This window comes from Eleutherodactylus coqui, chromosome 2, assembly GCF_035609145.1.
Source record: "Eleutherodactylus coqui strain aEleCoq1 chromosome 2, aEleCoq1.hap1, whole genome shotgun sequence".
NCBI lineage: Eukaryota > Metazoa > Chordata > Amphibia > Anura > Eleutherodactylidae > Eleutherodactylus > Eleutherodactylus coqui.
The window spans coordinates 136,229,461-136,245,277 of record NC_089838.1 but is presented as its reverse complement, the minus strand read 5'-3'; the positions used below and the strand labels follow the sequence as shown (position 1 = coordinate 136,245,277).

The 15,817-nt window shown below is 41.1% G+C and overlaps 1 protein-coding gene across 1 annotated transcript in view; it reads right to left on the bottom strand.

Moving 5' to 3' along the window:
• Window positions 1–387: 387 nt before the first annotated feature.
• The window catches only part of MYRFL (myelin regulatory factor like), a 104,053-nt gene continuing 88,623 nt past the window's right edge, over window positions 388–15,817 (bottom strand). Inside the window, exons 23-25 of the mRNA XM_066589303.1 lie at window positions 10,055–10,163; window positions 5,336–5,410; window positions 388–742 (exon numbers count right to left, since the gene is read on the bottom strand). Coding sequence (XP_066445400.1) covers window positions 656–742; window positions 5,336–5,410; window positions 10,055–10,163 — 271 coding nt within the window. The 3' untranslated portion in view covers window positions 388–655. The remainder of the gene's footprint in view (window positions 743–5,335; window positions 5,411–10,054; window positions 10,164–15,817) is intronic.

Below are 15,817 nucleotides of genomic sequence, written 5' to 3'. Positions count from 1 at the left end.
AGAAACTGCATGAGGGGGATCAGTTATTTGGAAGTACAGTGAACAGTATCAACCACATTGCAGTGAACAGGCAACACAAACCTGCTCCTAGTAAGGGCTTAGTCACACGGGCGCATCGGCGCCCGTGTTACTGCAGGCAGAAGATGGCCGCACTTCAGGACGGATGTCTCTCTGCAGCGCTGGGAGAAAGAACATGTGACTGGCTTCATTGCCGGTCATATGTTCTATCTTCAGCGCTGTGGGGAGTCGTCCGTCTTGAAGTAAGGCCGTCTTCTTCCTGCAGTAAGGGCTCAGTCACACGGGTGCATCGGCGCCTGTGTACGGGTGCTGATGCGCCCATGTGACTAAGCCCTTAAGGTGATATATATATACTGAGGTGCCATAATCTTGTGGACATAATTATTGTACATTTTTAATAGCAGTTTGTTTGATCGCTGAATTACTCTAGACCGCACTTAGAGGGCCAGTGGTACTTCTCTTATTTACACTTGGACAGTTCAGGCTTCCTAAGTACTCATTTAAAATAATGTAACATGAAAAGTTAGCAGGGCATCACTAGAATCCAAACATAGTGCGGTGGTGACAAACACGGTGAACAACAGATACATGTTATATACAGTCCGTACAGCAATTATGAGAAATAGTAATATGTGGTCTAATTACATTCTCTATAAAAATAAAAGAAATAGTCTGTGTATAGGATTCCAGCAAAATGTGGATCCGTGGAGCAGTTTGCGAGGTCCTAGAAAGAGAATGAAGAAATGATCAGCTTAATAAATAGACATTAATATTCAAAGCTGTCATGATGCAACACATTGCACTTCAAGATTTGAAACTAAAAGACTACAAACCGCTTGTACGTGACGTAATTCTCTGCCATTTTTAACCAATTAGGTTTTGCAAAATCTAGATCATTCACTAGACAAAAAACAAGTAATCCTACACACGCTGATTAGTCAACAATACTGACAATTTTTCTAAAGAATTATAACTAAACCTGTTTTTTTCTGAAAAGGGGTTTTCCTACTAAAAACATTTATCACTTACCAACAGAATAGGTAATAAATGTATGATTGCTGATAGTCCAACCCCTGGAACTGCCGTAATGTAGAGGTCCCCAACCTTGAGGTTTTTTGTGAGCTATATTCAGCATTGAGTGATGCTCAGTGTGATATAGAGACTGGTAGGCCATCAGCCATTTTGTGTGTCTCAGGCCTTAGGCCTATCTCAGCTTCCATTTTATAGTAGCCTGTTCAGGCCTGGCTATAGTGTCATCCATTTTGTGTGTAGTAAGATTGATTGTGGAATTCTTCAGATGCCATTCCACCCGTTTACTCACTCCTGCCTGTGATATTTGCCTTTAGAAAGGCCATAGACTCACCTTTCCCTGGACAAGAGCTGTAATGTGAGAAAATAACCCCCCTTTTTTCCTTCTCCCACCTGTATCTGTTGGTGTAGAATTAGTATGAGTCAACCAGATTGTGTGACCATGTGCTTGTTAAATGAAGTCTTACGGCTGATTTACACACTACAATTATCGTTCAAAATTTGTCCAAATAATGGCTTTTGAGTAATGGCCGTTACATGTAAATGTGTGCCCATTGTGCACTTACCGTGTACTCTTTGTCCATTGCCGAGTTCAGCTCAGCATAAAATCTGCAGTCCCTGATAAGAGGGACGGCATGCTGTGTTCTCCACGGGCAGCGCTAATAGCATTGTATGCAGCCAACAGCCCATGGGAAAGCAAAAGTGATGTATTTAGAAAACATACCACCCACTGTTCTCTAAATACATGTAAATGAAGCTAGCTAGCTACTATTGGGCTGATTAGCCCATTAGTACCTAATGCAAAAGGATCGCTCAAAACTGTCAGTTTCTGACGAATTTTGAGTGATCATCTGTGTGTGTAAATTGACCTTTAGGAAAACCAGTCACATAGGAGCTGGCTTCTCGCTGACAATCTGGAGCTGAAATTCAGATTAGGGAAAAATCTTTTAATAAGGGTCATTGGTTGTGTGCAGGTCTTAGCTTGATATGAATTATATGTTCAGAATCAGGTGGACCAGCTTAACAAGACGCATCTACACTCATTGGAATGTGTGGCCCAGACCACCTCCAAATGGCATATCTGCGTACCTGATTATTATTTGTGTGTCATGTTTGATATCACTGACTAAATTAAATCATGACCAGAAATATGACATATCTTAACAGAAAATCCTCCGATCGGGAATATATGGTGAAAATTGGGACTTATGGTTTTTCCATAGGTCCATACGCATTTACCCCACCCTTCTCTGAATGACCTTAAAGGGAGCTGGGGAGGTGTGTTCTGGGGAAACTTTAAAAATAAGGGTCTTAGAGAGACCCTTAGTTTTAGACTTCAGAGATACGCCTCACGTTAAAGCTGTTCCCATTTGCTTCAGTCACTCTGCAGGAATCAGAACCTTAGGCCGGATATCCCAAATCTGGTATCTTTTATTTACTTTTCTCCTCGTTTTATTTTATAATACTGACTTGTTATGTATGCCTATATACCATTATACTCCCGTGTAACAACCTTTTTGTATATCCTGTGTGTGTGTATATATGTATGTATATATATTTTTTGTATTTATTTTTTCTCTGCACGGCTAGTCTTTTTTTTTAGAATAAACTTTGCAATTTATTAGTCGAGCCTTGTCCATTTTAAAACAAACCATAACTCCGAAGAGATTGTGTTCATAATTCATAGTCTGGGTTACAGCTTACCTTTAAAAGTTGGTCATGGCAGCATGTGTATGAGTGGCATTGAAGTGCTGGAGTGCGTTAGACCGGATCAGGGGGCGATTTGTACTTTCGGTCTGCACGTGGCAGGACCCCAGGAAAGCTGGTTACAAATCCACCTGTTATCTGGCAACTCCACACTCACAATTTTGCTAAAGCAATCAGACGATCATCTTTCCCCTCCCTATCCGTGACACTCAGGAGCCACATTCAAAAATGGAGTAGAGAAACTTACAGTCTAGGGCTACATGTAAACTTTGGCTGCGAACACATAATAGGCCTAAAGATCACACTATAGCTCTGCTAGATTGTATCTTGAAGTACATAAATGCTGTCATATTGTGACTTGCAAATTGTCACAACCCAACAATCATAAAAAAAAGTTGAAATCTGATGGATTTCTTGCAACTGTTGGGTAGCATCAATTAGGACCACATTAGAATGTGATGTAGCGGGGCCATAGTGCAATCTTTGGCTGCGCGACATATGTCATGACCAAAGTTGCAGTGTAATGCTATCCTAAATGTGGATAAACACGAAACTATGAAATTGCAAATATTTGCTATGTGAACTTTCAAACTAGAATTATGTCATCTGAATTAACACTGTTAGGTGGTTTGGACATAGCTGCAATAATGTAAGTTACCAGTACATATGATCATAACTCCAGACTCCCATGGTGAGACATACAGCAAGGGGCCATGAAACACTGGTCAGGGACCACTGCCATTGTGAATGGAGTGGTATTGTGGATGCATGACCACCACTCCATTCACTCCAATGGGACTGACTCGGATAGCCAAGCATGGCACTTGTCTATCTCCATAGACTGTGTATGGAATGGTGGTTGCATATGTGTACCACTACTCCATTCACTAGGGGAACTTGGGGACAGCCATTCTCGTGCTCCCTGAGGGTTCAAGCGTTTGGACCCGCCATGATAATACATTTGTCACCTCTGCTGTGGATAGATGATAAATATTTTTAGTGGGAAAACCCCTTTAACCAAATCTGAGCTGCTCAACAGCCTACAGTATGATCCATTCATGTTTGCAGACACTGTGAAAAAAGAACCTTTATATAACCCCTCCAGGACATTTCACACATGTGATGTAACCATTTAGCAAATCATTGGTTGTGGTTTGTGATTCTCAGAAGCAACTTGTACTGTGACTGGCAGAGAGAAGGAAAGAGGGGAGGTAGTAAGGTCTAGCAAATGAAGTCAAGCAGCCCCTTCCTTCCAGATGTTCAATATGGCAAACACTTCTTGCTTCTGAATTAGGGGTCAGAATAGAAAATGGCTGAGCTATGAACAGAAAGACTTTATACAATTACTGCATATGAGGATTCAGGGAAACTGGAAAGCATTCAGTTTGGCCAAAGATAGATTTTGAAATGATCTTTGAATGTGACAAATATGACATTGAAATTACTAGTATAGTTAGGGACCGTTAATGTACATTATGACTGCGTAGTGTTGCTGCTTACTGATTCCACTCATCACAATGTCATAAGGTGTTTTGCATGAACCTTTTGAACACCATATAGTTTTTTCTAAATAGGGCAAAAATCGTATGCTCATTCATTCAGAATTATTTTGAAGGATAACAGATCTCGTTTTTTTGAAGTTGCGGTCACAAGCTGTAAGCTATCTAGCAACCTGCAGCCGGTTCACTTGCTCTCATGTTTTGTCAAACCATCCAAGGCAATAATTTATTTTGATAAAAGTCCATTTTTCTGATACAGAGTTCCAAATCATGGGCTTTCCTCACACATTCATAGAGTTACACAGTCGATAAATAACTTTTCATAAATCAATAGTAGAAGTGAAGATACAAAACTCTACAATATCGCTTTTTACGGAATAAAAAGCTATATTAAACGATACAATATTGCATGTTATAATTATTAATAATTTTAAAAGGGATTCAGGGATTATTCCGATTGCCAGATTGAAACCAGGAAGGATTTTTTGCCATTAACCCCTTTGGTGGCACACCCGGAAAATCTCCAGGGCTTGCTGCACTAACCATGCAGTTAAACCCTGGAAGATTTCTGTGGACAGCTCTAGTGCTGAAATGTGCCTCTGTACACGTTTGCCACTTCGAATTACCTCAGGAAAATCTCCGTGGCTTGCTGCGCTGACATGGTAATAATAAACCTGCCACTAAAGGGGGTAAATGGGGAAAAGTGGCTTCTACCTCATTGGTATTTTTTTGCCTTCCTCTGGATCAACATTGGGGGTAATGGGTGAAACTGGATGGATGGATGTCTTTTTTTCAGCCTTACATATTATGTTGCTCTGTTATAACTGACTAAAGGTTCTGCATTTTCAAATGTGGTACCTTCAAAACCCTTTTCTAGAAGCACAATTTGATTCCCAAAGTTGTGGCTTTCAAAGATGGTTTCTTCTATTCTGCTGTATTCATATTCTTGTAAGTTGCACTATGCTACTGATTTTCACCCTTTTTTTTGCAATGCCACATAAGTAACATGGCACCATAAGTGAAATCAGCAACATGGAAACAGGTTATTACAGAACAGGCTATATGATTTAATATGAACTCACCGGTGTGGCTACACGAAAATGGTATTCACTGTCAAACAGTCGGGCTACAGGGAGAATCCAATCATGCTGGAGACCCTAAATGGACACCATAAAATAATTGAGTCAATTTTGTATTCTATAAAGAATGCATAAAATCTTCCATCTATAACATGTCCTGTGAAGTAAAGACGAACTTGATCCAATCCAAAGTACCATAATTTGATTACACTCACTCCATGTAGAAATTTTCATATTATATCAGTAGTAGAGATGAGCGAGTATACTTGCTAAAGGCAATTGCTCGAGCGAGCATTGCCTTTAGCGAGTACCTGCCCGCTCGAGACCAAAGGTTCGGGTGCCAGCGGCGGGCAGGGAGCTGTGGGGAAGAGCGGGGCGGAATGGAGGGGAGATCTCTCTCTCCCTCTCTCCCCCCGGCTCCCTCCTGCTGACTGCCGCTACTCACCGCTCCCCCGCGCCGCCACCCGAACCTGCAGTCTCGAGCGAGCAGGTACTCGCTAAAGGCAATGCTCGCTCGAGCAATTGCCTTTAGCGAGTATACTCGCTCATCTCTAATCAGTAGTAATGTACTAAAGAGAAACTGCACAAAATCAATAACATCAGTTTCATTCAGTAGTGTTCTCCATATGCAAACATCTTAAGGAACGCATCTCATTGAAACCAAATAAATCACTATTTCCAAAGTAAACTTTTTCGTTCCTCAGTTCTCAGCCAAGTCCATAAAACAGCTTTATTGGTAAAGTCTTCAAGGATATATTGCTTTTATGTGGCTTAATCTTCTCACTTGGCTCCAATAATGCCATTCAAGCTAACAGAATATATCTAGATCTCACCTTGAATATATCCGCTCCCTCCAATAACAAAAAAAAACAATCTACTTTCAGGCTAGATTGTAGGTTTAATGGATAGTCATTAAACAATCCTGGCTTTTAATAAATGGCAAGTTTTTCAGGAAGCAAATATATGTGTTTATTAAAAGATTTCAGTGTAGATATAGCTGTAAAATAGAACTTGGCTGCGACACTCGCTGTAATACGGCTACAGAACAAGCAAATTACAACCTTGACGAATAACAAGCAATAACGGCTATGTATTGTATCGGAGTATATAGCTATACATGAAACATTCTAGAGACAGTGATTGCTACTATTACAATACCAACACGTTCACATAATATTAGTCAATTAATCAAAGGACTTATACCGATTTTCCTAGAAATAGAAGATTGATTTTATTTATGTGACTATGGAAATATCATTTAGGAAGCAAAAACTATTTGGAAAGTGACATCATTGAATGACTGTGATTGGTTAACCCAGCGCCGACTTTCATTGGCTGACGTGGCACTGGATTAACCAATCAGAGCATTAGCTTGCTGGAGGCAGGGCATTCAAGCCCCGCTTCCAGAAAGAAATGCTCTGTCGGTGTGGAGGAGGACGCGACAGCCTGCAGCAATGCAGCAGATCATCGCGAGGACCAGAACCCTGGCGGTAGGTGAGTATTACCACCCCTCCTCCCAAGCCAGCTTGCGAGCTTCTTGACTTGCGAGCAGGCTCGTAACCTGAGTTTTTGCTCTTAAATCAAAGCAAAAATTTGGGAAAGAGCCTGCTCACAAATCAAGAAGCTCGCAAGCTGAGGCACTCGCAACCTGAGGTACCACTGTACTGTGTATTTTCTGCTGTGGAATTATAGGTAAAAGACCACCAGATTTTACAACAGCAGCAAAGTGTATAAAGGCCCATTTACACGTAAAGATTATTGCTCAAAATTCATTCAAATGACCGAAAATGAATGATAATCGTTACATGTAAACGTGGGCATCGTGCAGTTTTCGCTTGAACAATAATTTTAAGTTGAACTTAAAATCCATCCTTTAACTAGTGAGAGATAAATTATCTTTTAATAGACCACATGCTTTTATCTTAATGGGAGCCATCAGATAACATTGTAATCTGCCAGCAGCCAGGAAGAGAACAATGCAACTGTTTGCACAGCTGGGCGTGTGATTAATCACATACTGGGCTCTGCAATCAGCTCCTGGAAGCCCTTCTAAAGCCCATGTAAATGAAGATGATAAAGTCTTAATGGCCTTTAATGGCCCTTAACACTTTTTTACAAATAGATCGCAAAATCTTTCAATATTTTAGTTGTTTGAAAGATTATCTTTGCGTGTAAATGGGCCTTAAGATGTACCTAATTTATTAAAATGCATGTGTCTCTTAGAATTGGGTACATTTCACTCCAGTGAAGTTCATACCAAGACAGGCTCATGAACTTCCATATAATCCCATATAATTTACAAATGTGCTGGGAGATGAGTCATTTGGGATGTTCTCAGACATCTTATCCCTGCCCAGCTCAGCTTGATTGATCGGTCCCTCCCTATAAGAAAATAGGAATAGACCTGTCAATTGAGCCAGGTGAGGGGCCACCCAGATGACTGTTGTTCCATTACTGGCTTGCACTTAATGTTTTCTCTGAAATACTGCAATGTTTAGGAGTAAAACATAGTGGTTTGTGACAATGGAGCCTGTTCTAACAATGGTTCAGGCATCGTGACACTCCTTTAATTTAGAATATGTCTTTATAGTAGAGTTGGAGCAACTTTTTTCTAATACAAAGCTTTAAATATCCTGTACAGACCCAGAGTTTTGCAGCCACCATTAGAGAAAGCCTAAGAGCCAACTGCATGCTCTTCTATTATTGCATTTAATGTATAAGCAGTGTGCAAGCAGCTAGACTCCCTCTAGCGAGAGCTGCAGGCAGACTGAATCTTACTATTTCTGTAACAGCTCTGACCCTTCTAAAATATATATTATGAAATCACTCAGCACAAATTTTTCAACTTATGCAATAAAAAAAAAAAAGTTCAAATAAAGTTGAAAAATAGATTGGTTAATTTTATTTTTAAAAAATTAGAATTAACTTTTTTAAAAATTCAACAACGAAAATACATCTGCCCTATTTTGTGAAGAATGCAAATATAAATAAAAATAGAAGACTTCTGCGTGAATCCGGCCATATATATGTGTCACACGTGGAGGATTATCAAGATGCGAGATTATATGATAGATTAGATTATGTGATAGATTGAATTAGATAACAAATTAGATTAGATCACATATTATATGATAGATTAGATTATATGGTAGATTGGATTAGATCGGATTGATAGATTTTTAACATGCCCAAACCACCCATCCACCCACAGAGTAGTTTTGAACCTTACGCATTTTTTCTTTACTGACTTCAACAGTAGCTTTAGCATATCACAATTCAGATGTTGTTTTTATGTGCAACATTGGATTGGAGTTTTCCACAGAAACGGTTCTGGAAACATTTCCTAGAACAGATTCTTAATGAGATGTGAAGCAATAGTGGTGCTGCCCCATTGGACAACACCTTTTTAGTCTTTTTTTTTTTACTTAAATAAGTTCTCTGCTTTGGACAGTCCCCAATTGCTAGAAGGACTCCCTGACAACAAGCTGATCAGAAAGTGTCCCCCAACAATCAGCTGTGATGTGTGGGGAATTCCAGGAAGAAGTGCTCACCTTACCTGCACCACCACCCACCATGGGTGAAATCAAACATTACACTGCAAGCACAAATCAGCGGGTCGTCTGTGTAATACAGGACAGGACCTCCAGTAAGGGAGACACTCTTTGTATGTGCTTTTGCTCTTGACAGGAGCTGAGGATCCAGAGCAGGGCACTGCATTGGCTCAAAATTCTCTAAAGGCGTCTTCACTTGTATCTGAATATTCCAAAAGAAGCTGTGGAATATTCTGTTGTGCAGAAAAATCTGCATCAAACTACTATGTTTAACATGCGTACTTTGATGCAGATTTGAAAATGGCTTAATTTTGCTGACAATTCTACATCAAAATCCGCATTTAGACATATAAATTTTGACAGCATATTGCTGAATATTCCTGTATTTGTGAACCATAATAGGGTACATAAAACTGAGTTTTCTGAGCTGGACAACTCTAATTACTGATATTTATATAGCAAATCACAGAAAAGGCAGTGAAAAACCTTGAATAACAACTGAAAATCACTGAAAAGGTCCTCCTCCTTTTTTGAACTACGCCATATTGAGTAGTTCAGTATTTACGCTATTTGACCTCAGGTTCCAATCATCTGCCAGAAAGGACAGTCATTTTCATCTGAGAGCAGGAACAGTCAGAACTTTGCTTAGTGATCTTTTAATTAAGACTGCTACACATAACAGTTAGCTTGATCCATTTATTATCAGATGTTAGATTTTCTGACCTAGTTCTAAGTTCTGGGGGCTCTGGTAGGCCATCTAAGTGGGTGGAAGTGTTATCACAGTGGCTTCCTGGTTTTCTACAAATTTCTCCTTAGTAGAGTTTATTGAATGGTTCATTACCTGTTTTCGTTATCTTTAGTCTGGGGCTTTATTGAACTTTATTAGGGTTGAACTATCCAATTGAGAGATATTGGATAGTCCTCTATTTTGGGTCTGGTAGTTCCTCCCATTTATCTGAACGTGGTGGAATTCCAGATATTTTCCCTTCACTTAGTGGGGCCACCTGGCTTTTGATTATCTCTTATCTTTAAGCCCTAATACTGCGGCAATACCTATTGGACATTCTCCATCTAATATCTGCCTCTTGTTTTAATTTATATATTATTAAAAAGTGAAGTTTTAGAAGGACAGTTTCAGTGATTTTCTGATATTTCTATAGACTCATCCTACCTGAGTTGACTCTGGTGAAGCATCTCTTTTTTTCCTGTTGTAAGTTCCTCGGTTGCAGATATTTCCCAATGTCATCCTACACTGGTATATGATCAGTGGTTCTGTTGTGCTATAAAAGACAAGTATAACATATACTATTAAACAATTGTATTTTTGCAACGTTATATGTGTATTCCTATTAGTTTACAGTATGATCGTGCCACTATTAAAAAAAAAGCACTTTTGAGGCTACATGCTTCTTCTGCTAGAACTGATAATATCCTGATCCAGGAATCATAATAATGCACTGATCCATTCTTGTCCTGATTACCCCAACTCCCTGCTGATCGGTCTTCCCCTCACTAAACTCATCCCTCTCCAATCTATTCTGAAGCATCCAGGCTCATTTTTTTATCCAGCCATTACACCGATGCCTCCACAGCCCGTGCCAGTCACTGCACTGTGGTTGCCCATCCACTATAGATTACAATTTAAAAACTTATCCCTCTCATCTATAAAGCTCTCCACAGTTCTGCATCTTCCTATATCTCTTATCTGTCTACCACTCCACCTGTAGTCTTCATTCTGCTAACAAGCTTATACTTCGCTCCTCTTTACTCAGAACTTCCAACTTCTGTCATCCAGGATTTTACCCAACCACTCTAGTTCTCTGGAATGCACTATCCCAGACAATCATGTTAAATCCAAATGCCCACAGTTGTAAGCATGCCCTAAAAATACATTTTTATAAAGGCTCTCTTATCTTCTGCATTTACCCTGCTTCTAAATTTCCCTTCAGAACTGGACCACCTTCATCACACTGCATCCCCCACACTCCTGATATACCCTAATGCACTTCATATTTGTACATATATAGGTACTGGTTGGTGATCACTCATACAGCTTTATGTATACTACCCTATATATTTAAATGGTGGCTGGACTATTGTACAGAGCAAGCACTTGTACTTATTGTGTCACCCTCGTTTTCTCATAGATTGTAAGCTCTTACGAGCAGGACAAAAATGTTGACAGACGAAGAGTTGTCCTATATATTATCCTAATGAAGGACAATTTGATCAGCCTCTTGACAGCCACTTATGTAGGCTGGCAAGTTATTCTTATATTCTTAATTTAATATTTTTTGTCAAAAGATAGGCACATTCACACTTTTATTATGACTTTTAGGGTATAAGAATAATTTACCATGTATATGGGCTTCGTAGCAAATGCTGTCATTGAAGGATTGCAACTGGCTTACTCTTGTTGGCTTGTTGAATGACTGATTTTAGAGCAATGACATAGCTAGTAGGTGCAACTATGGGAGCACTAAAAATTACTATACTGTAACAGGGAAATTCCTGAAAATGTCTTGAAAAAAGTAGAATGTAACCTATGGCTGGCCTCTATGTCCATGTGTAAGCCAGAGGCACGAAAGGGTTTATGTAGAGATGTACAATTCCTTTGAGAATGCAGGGCTTGGGTCAATCAGTTGATCTAGTTGAGGAAAGCTGTGGTCAGTCTGATTTTTCCACTGCAGCACCCTCTGTAGGGAAAATGGGTTATTAGAGGATGGCCATGAAGGTGTGGCAGTACGGGAGCCACGCACTCCATTCTGGGACATAGAGCGTGGTCCGTGCCAGGGCCACCGTCTATAATGTTTATATGCCCTAACAGAAGAGGTGAATGCTCTCAGCTTTGCCCATTCATCTGTCATTGTGAGCGATGTACGTAATCTATAGACATCATGCTCGCAAAGAAATTAATCATGATTTCAGCTGTAAATGGACTAAGAAATGAATGAACTTCAGTTTCAACGTTTGCATAACTCGGTTCTGACATTAATAATTCATATTATAGTTTTACTGTTAATGTCGTAGTAAAATAACAATTGCAAATGAGAGAATGAAACTACCAGGACAGATTGTGATATGTAACAATTTTGGAATGTTATACATCTTAGGCTCTCTATTCACATCTGCAGTACTGGTTTTCATTCTATGGGGACAGAACAACAAGAATCACAGAAGTGCCAGATCCCACATATCACAGACATGGATGGTGCCCGACAGACTCCACTGACTGTAATTGGCTCTGTTGGCTTTTTGTTATACTGCCTAGCATTTTACCAGGCAAAATATTTTGTCCAGTATTTTGGACCAAATTTGTGATGCGGGCTCTTAAAGGGGTTGTCTCGAGGAAGCAGTGAATTTTTTTTTTGCCCAGTCCCCCTAATTAAGCATACATTACTAATCACCCATGTAAATGACTTTTCTAGCTGGTTTGTACTTACAGTTCCAGCGTTTCAGCAACTTATAAAAAGTTTCCCAAGATGGCCGCCGGCTCTTTTCCCGTCGCTTGCTGTAGCCCGACGTGCGCGCTCCCGAGACGCTACCAGCTGTGTCTCCCTGACAACCAGACGCCCCGCAGCCGCCGACCGGACCCCGGGATTGAACGCGGCCGACCACGCACACAGTCACCCACCGCCAGGCAGCAGGTAACCGGCGCTAGGCCCCGGCCCCCCCGCGCTAGACCCGGCTCCCCTGCGCTAGACCCTGACAACAGACGAAGGCCCCTCGGCCAAGCGGCAGTCCCCTCAAGACAGGTGAAGGTCCCGGGCCACAGCGCTAGGCTCCGGAGCCCAGCGCTAGGCTCCGGAGCCCAGCGCTAGGCTCCGGAGCCCAGCGCTAGGACACCCGGAGGGGCCCACGCCTGTTAGTGACACATCACCCCGACCCATCACTTATCTGGGCGGCACGGCGGCTTCTCGGGACGGCTGGGTGGCTTCTCGGGACAGCTGGGCGGCTGGGTGGCTTCTCGGGACAGCTGGGCGGCTCAAGTTTCTGTACCCCTCTCTAAGAGAGGATGGTACAGAATGGCCGCTCCAGCGCGCTCCCGAGAAGTGACAGCTCTTCTGCGCATGCGCAGAAGAGCTGTAGCGGCTAGCAGGCTGAAGCGGCTCGTGCTGAGAGCAGAAGACCGGACTGCGCAAGCGCGTCTAAAAAAGCATGCTGCCAGCAAATTTACACGGAACCATGGAGACGAGGACGCTAGCAACGGAGCAGGTAAGTGAATAACTTCTGTATGGCTCATATTTAATGCACGATGTATATTACAAAGTGCATTAATATGGCCATACAGAAGTGTATAACCCCACTTGATTTCGCGAGACAACCCCTTTAAGGGAGCCTCCAATGTAAATAATCTTGCAAAGCATCCAGATTTCAGGCCCCCTCTCATAGCCACCCAATCTGTGCCCCAAAACATATATAATGAACCTTTTTGCTCCCCCCATCCTATGTTGTCACTGTCCTGTTAGTCTCTGATTACGTCCTGGAGGTGGGATCATAGGACCTGAGCATGTGACCACTGGGGGCAGCAGTAGGCCGCAGTCACATGGCCAGAGCATGCTACTGACAATGAAGTTAGTCACACGTGTGGAAGGAGTCAGACTCCAGACTCTGCTGTCAGGGCTGTTTTTGATAGTTCTCACTCCAGTATAGGATACGAAAAGTCTGCAGGTAAAATAAATGAATCTTTGCATGGAGGCACATAGCAGAGCACTGTCACTGTGTGGGTGAACATGGGAGGGTACTATCACTGTGTGGGGACACAAAGTATGTATTATTGTTTAGTGGCTATAATGGGGATATTACTATGTAGGGGTCACTGAGATGGACAGCATGAAAAAGCAAAACACGATCCAGGCCTCATTATGGCTGAAGAGGAGAACCTTTATAAAGAATAATTCACTGGGGAAAACCCTAAAATGTAACCTTTATTAAATAGAAACATAAAAAAATTAGCCAATTAGACACAATACAAAAAGCATACCTAAAAAATTACAAAGGACCAAAAAATATTAAATGTCCTATATCACTGGTATGTAAAGAAAAGGTAGTTTAGAGGAAATTACATTGGTTGACAGGAAACAAGATGAACCACCAGATCAAGGTATCCAAACCAATGCAATATTTTAAATGTAGGGAAAAATAAGATGATTGTAATCTCCCTACAAAACATTTTTATACCAGTAAGTCCCTAAGCGAAAAATTGATAATATTGCAGTAGGGGATATTAATACCCAGCCTACTGGGTGAGCAAACATTTCTTTCAAAGTATTTTTATTGCTTTTTTGTTAACATCACTTATACAATTATTTTAAATATCGTCATGACTTGGATACCGCTATGAAAATACAACTTATGAAGATTAAACTGCAGTATACCTGTATGCTTCAAATAATAAACTTTCTATAACATCCAATTTCTTTCGTCTGTGTTGTAACTTGTAGTTAACTTTTGCAATAGGGGACGGGGTTAGTGGGGTAGGAGGGAGAGGGGAAGACAAACAGGGGGAGGCCAGGGTTAGTTCCGGGGCACTAGGTTGTGTACGTTGTTTTGTCGTAGGTACTCATGGTTTATCCTTGTCACTCACATGAACCCGTATTTAGCCACCTCAGGAATCTAGGCGTGTTGCGTATATCTATCCAAGCTGCCCACGTTCGGTAGAACTGGTCATATCCTGTCACCTCCTCTGCTAGCCTAAGTCTCTCCATGCGTTCTATCTCATCCATCGCCCCCACCCAAGCGCTTCTGGGTATACCTGAGCTCTGTTTCCAGAATCTCGGTATCACTTGCCTTGTAGCCATGATTAAGAATCTCAATAAACCTTTTTGGAGTGATGGAGCGTCAACTGATGAAATGGATAGGAGCGCCAGCTCAGGTGTTAATGTGAGTGGTTCTCTGCTTACTGCTACGAACAGGCGCTCCATGTCTTGCCAAATGGGTGCCACCATAGGGCACTCCCACCAAATGTGTAACATTGAGCCCGCTCCTGCCCGGCAACGCCAGCATACGTTCGGGGATGAGGGGAACAATGCGTGTAGCTTCTCTGGAGTCGTGTACCATCGTGATAGGATCTTAAAATTTAGCTCTTGAAGCCTACTGGGAGACAGACATTTTATGTGTGCGTTGGAATGCCCTGCTCCAGAGCTCCTCGAGGACCGGCCTGCCCAGCGTCGTGAGCAAACATTTCTATGGGTAGTTGAATCTTAATAAATTGTCCCTTATAATCCCCTCATCAAAGATAATTGAAAAAGGATGTAAATCAGATTCTTCACGACAATCTAAGTAGACCTGTAATTCACTTTTTGACAAGTACAATCATGCATTTATTTATTCTCAAAAAGCTCTCAGCTGAGTGACTGAATTATTGAATAATCCTGTTGCCATATATACAGTTCGATTGAACGGACATTCGGCTCATACAGTCACTCGTAGCATGCACTTTTTCAGCAGGTACTCTAATCAAATGTTTTTCAGTACATTTCTATAGTACATGAAATAATATCATTGAAAAATACAACTCATCCTGCAAAAAACAAGCCCTCATACAGCGACGTTTACTGGGGAAAAAAGTTATGATTTTTAAAAAGTGAGGAAGAAAAACTAAAATTGAAAAGTGCTACATCATAAAGGGGCTAAACCATTATTTGCACATGTAAATGGACATCATTTGAAAGCAAACAAGTCTTTCAGTTGTTTGTACATTCTCCCTGAGCTTGCACTCCAAAAGCATACCAATAGGTTAATTGGCTTCCTATAAAATTGGCCTTGGTTTGTATATTTGAGATTGGGAAAGTAGATTGTGAGCCCCACTGAGGACAGAGACTAAAGCGAATGGTAATAATTTATGTACCTCACTGCAGAGTATGAGGGCATTAAATAAGGAGATGTGAATAGGAAATATGTATCTTCTGACAAATGGCAATATAAAGGTTAT